This window comes from Schistosoma mansoni, chromosome 3 (genome assembly GCF_000237925.1).
Source record: "Schistosoma mansoni strain Puerto Rico chromosome 3, complete genome".
In the NCBI taxonomy this organism is placed as follows: domain Eukaryota; kingdom Metazoa; phylum Platyhelminthes; class Trematoda; order Strigeidida; family Schistosomatidae; genus Schistosoma; species Schistosoma mansoni.
The window spans coordinates 17156088-17160839 of NC_031497.1; the positions used below are offsets into that span (position 1 = coordinate 17156088).

The 4752-nt window shown below is 38.0% G+C and overlaps 1 protein-coding gene across 1 annotated transcript in view; it reads left to right on the top strand.

Moving 5' to 3' along the window:
* Positions 1–3019: 3019 nt before the first annotated feature.
* Positions 3020–4752, top strand: part of Smp_079750 (putative methyltransferase) — a 6188-nt gene continuing 4455 nt past the window's right edge. Inside the window, exons 1-2 of the mRNA XM_018799448.1 lie at positions 3020–3190; positions 3226–3541. Coding sequence (XP_018651236.1) covers positions 3042–3190; positions 3226–3541 — 465 coding nt within the window. The 5' untranslated portion in view covers positions 3020–3041. The remainder of the gene's footprint in view (positions 3191–3225; positions 3542–4752) is intronic.

A 4752-nucleotide genomic window follows, 5' to 3' on the forward strand; every position in this document is an offset into this window, starting at 1 on the left:
CCATCCGCGTTCAAGTTTCGGTCGTCAGTAACAAGAATAGTAAGTCAGTGGAACTGTTTTGATCCTTGCAGCCTGTTTTCCAGTAAATGTTCAGCTCTACGTGGAAGTTATTCATTGATGGGGCTGATGACATTTGTTCATGTAAGGCATTCCAGTCGTGGTGGTAAATATATCCCCCAAATCAATAGCTCTGCAAGTGTTCGGCATTAGATGCTGACCACATTGGCTTCAATGGACTCACCTACCTGAAGGCGCTCGGTTATGCATCCACTCCAGATCACGAGTCGGAACAGCGTGCTAAACTACTCCTGCGATCACTAGCCAGTTTAGATTGTAGCTGTAAATAATTCCCCAAAATCAATAGCTTTCTAAGTGTTCAACATTGGATGCTGACCACGTTGTTTAAGTGGACTTGTTTAACTGAAGGCTTTCGGTGATGCATCCGTACCAGATCACGTTGCAACTTGGCGTGGGACACAGCTCCTACGTTTCTATAGTCAGCTAATAACGAACGCCTCTCGATATATTGGTAACGTATCAAATATATCTTTCCTACCTTTTCTCGTCTGACATCTGATTTCCTTTGGCCGGGAACGATCGAATATAGAAGATACTACTGGTTGCTAGTTGTAAAACTAGAATATCCGTCGTATCTCCAAGATCAATCACTCCTCGATATATTGATAATCTATCTATCTATATCTTCAAACCTCCTCGCTTCTGACTTTTGATTTTACTTGGTGGGCGCAATTCAATTAGACTACCTCAGCCGTCAGTGAATTCTAAAATTTGACTACTCTTATGGCTACTCTTATGTATACAGTCCGTTCCACTGGTGTGCGTCCCCAATTTCAGTGTGTTTCCCTCAAGGTTTGTGTTTGAACTGAGCTTAAATAGGTGTCTAAAAGTCACGTCCGAGACGTCTATACTCTTGTAGCTAAAGGTTCAGTGATCACAGGCGCTCTACATAATGTTCGGTTTGAGTCCCATAACTGATTTCGTGGCTCACCGATCGATACGTTGTAGTGTATTCCTATCTTTTTAAAGCGAAGGAAGAAACACTAAATTTTCAAACTAAAAATGGGGTAGGGTAGAGCTGAGGAAGACTTGTAGTATCGGTTGTTATGTTAAGCCCAAATACTTTATTCTAGCTTCTGGCCAAGCTAATTCACCTACTCATTATGAGTCATATTTTGATCTTGTTAATTATTCGCTTATTGACCTTGAGTACTTTTTATATGAGCGTATATGTGTACCCTTCGTATCCTATTCATCATATGTCTGTCATTCATTTTTGCCTGATTATAAATATTGAGTAATGCTTGCTCACAGCGAGTTGACTTCCCAGCCATCTCCACTATGCATCATCTTTGCTTCGCTCGCTTACACTTGCTAATGTGCCCACACCTTTTGGCTTGCATCATTCATCAATAAAAATGTAGTTGCCGCTTTCTTTTGCCTTCTGATATTATACACCATTAAGATTGGTATAGTAACGGTTATCGAAGTGAACTATTATTGAAGCACGGCACTACAGACTAAGTGGAAATTTTCCCGTTGAACTGACCAAAAATACCTTTCAATGTTATCAGCTTAAGGTTTGCTTGAAAGGCATTTTCGTCGCAGTTAGCATAAGACTTCAGATCATGGGGTACAAACACTACTCATGGCTTTCTGTTACTTCTAAGTCTTCATGTTCCTGCACGCATGGAAGCGAAGATGATTAACCGCACTAATCATTGTTTTCCAGATCTTGAAACCATTTCCAGACAACACTGATGACAACTTAGGCAGTTCTGGCAATTTTTTGATTTACAGAAAAACAGAGCAGGAGACCTAATATGGTGACCTTGAGCACTCTGCTTATAGCTGGCATCCGTTCATGTAGTGTCTCACATACCGTTATCTTCTGTCTTTGTCCATAGGTCAAGTGTCTTGTCCATTTTTGTGCGGCACCTGTTATTCCAATGCTCGACAACTTGTGCACACGACCTAGGCCGAAAACTTTATCAAATGTTTCCCTTAAACCTATGGATATCACACTGTCAGGCAAATCTTTACCTCTGGTTGCTGTCTGAATCTCTCTGTCACTTATAAAATTGGTTAAGCTTGAATGCTTATTTGGATACCAATGTTGTTCAGGAGTTAATAGGTTGCATCATTCTGCATGACTTAGTGATGTAGCTTGATTTCTTTTTTCAAGTAATTTAACTACAATTCTGGTTAGACTAACGGGTCAGTAGTAAGGCATGGTCTGTGTCATTCCACACCTAAATATACGGCTAACCACAACGTCCTTAAAATCCCTACGCAGTTAAGTTTAGGACATAAACATGTTAAATTGCATCATCAGTGGTTCTGAAATAGTGTCCGCAATGGATATCGTCAGTCATGAATGTAAACCATCAGGACCCGATAACCTACCGGGTTTGAGATTAACCAGCAATTTAAAAGCGGCTACTTCACGCGTAAAAAATACTCCAAGTTGGCAACCCAGAAGTATTGTTCTGTGGAAGGGCTATTTAATAAAACCGGCATGAGGCAGTCTGTTAAAGGAGTGGGATACCGACTTGCTATCAAAACTAAATTGAAACACTGTGCATTTTCGTCTATCACGGAAGTGTGACAGCTAAAGAGATTTTGATTATATCTTAAAAACTGCTGGAAATCTCTTTTTGTACACCCACAACTTACGTTTCGAAGATTTCCCAATGTACAATAATCTGTTAGTTCATCTCGTTTATTTCAGAGCTAGGCAACGACACAAAAAGAAAGAATTTCAGGGTTTATAATGGCAAGGAGGCTTGCGAACCACGATCTGATAATCACTCGGTAGTTCTCACCGAGTGATCAATGACTAGAACGCCTTACTAGAACAAGTGGTATCAGCCTCATCAGTGAACATTTTCAAGGAGAAGCTTGACATTCACTGGAAGTCAATCTGTGAGGATTAACACAGGTTCACCAACCTACTCTCCTTATTATTGAGGACTGATACGTTTTGGAGGTAAATTAGATTGAGGCGTTACTTCGTCATTCATATGATGAAGTTCAACTTATCGAAGCTCAGAAAAACACTCTCGAAAACCAAAAAGAAGCCCAGACGCCATCCTGGAAAGATTGTTAAAGTTTCTAAACATTTCAAAAATCCAAAGAAGAACACTTTTGATTGTTTGATAAACTCTTCAATGTAAGTTTCTTGCATTTATACTCCGTAAGTAAGAGGTTTCGATTTTTGAATGAAAAGTTGTATACTTGCACAAGTGAAGAGGCAGCTACCATTTTTAAGGAGGATCCTAAATCATTCGAAATATACCATGAAGGTTACCAACGCCAACTTTCCCAGTGGCCTCAAGATCCTCTCATCTGGGTCAAGAGTAAAATTGTCGAAGAATGTTCAAATTTAATGACAAATTATACAGTGGCTGATCTCGGGTGTGGTGATGGAAGATTGAGTCATCTATTGCCTAGTAATTACGAAGTGTATTCTTTTGATCTTGTCTCCTTAAACGAACGTATCATTGCATGTGATATGGCTCATGTAAGTCGTGTCGTTATATACCATGTAATTTATCGATGTTGATGAGAATTTCCTCGTTGCTTACCATGCTTGTGTTCTCTGTTAAATTTATCTAGCACTGCCTTAATTAATTGTTCTGTTGTGATAACTCAGTTGATTGATATTGTGTATGACTTGTTCACAAGGTTGTTTGCATGTGCAACAAGTCAGTCAGATAGTAACGAAACCTAAAAGATCTGCCGTTGTGCAAATAATTTTATTTTAATGTCCAGGTGCTTGATTTATTCTCGTTCGTTATTTTACTCCCTGGATCTATGTAACAAGAGTTTTCATCCCTCCACTCAACTAAAAATCATTGTTTTAAGGACAAATAATAATACTCGGTCCTCCAAACAAAATTGGGCGGAATTCGGGTCCGGGATGGTACTCTAGTTTTCAAAATCACAATCGCGGTCATCCAATATCCTGTGTTAACTAGTAATGCACTCAGCTTGTTTATTAGTTTTGCAAAAATGGTTTCTTAAAGTTAAATATTCTGCCTAAAAACCTTGCGAAATCAAAAAATTGTGATTCAGCTAGCAAAACCAATGCAAAATGTAAAAATCACTTAGATGTTAATGTAAGTACTAGTTCGGGTGTAAAAGTTCTAAACAAGGAAAATGCACGCAAATACTGCTCAGAGTAAGCAAAACAAAATTTCATGGTTGTTGGTTCGTTTAATAATGTTAATGTAAGTACTGGTTCGGGTGTAAAAGTTCTAAACAAGGAAAATGCACTCAAATACTACTCAGAGTAAGCAAAACAAAATTTCATGGTTGTTGGTTCGTTTAATAAGTCAGTTTATCATAGTTGAAATCATGAGTCAATTGAAGCTCGAAGTATAATTTATCGAAAATTCATTGGTCATATTTATCCGATTGACAATTTCTACATAACTTTAGGTGGACGATATTGTATAAGTATTGACAAAGGTTACTGGTGTCAAAATCTTCATTTTATGAAAACTAACACGAAATCTGATATATGTAAAACTACTATTACAAAGGAAATAAAAGCAAGTAGTATATTTATGTGGAAATTCGATTCTACACAAAGATCACATGAAATAAAAGGGGAAAATAATTCCAATAATGATGCAAACATAATGAAAGATAAATTACAAACAAGAGAAAAATTCACTTTCACTCGACCATTTTTATCTAATGAATGTGAGGATAAATCATTCACACCAA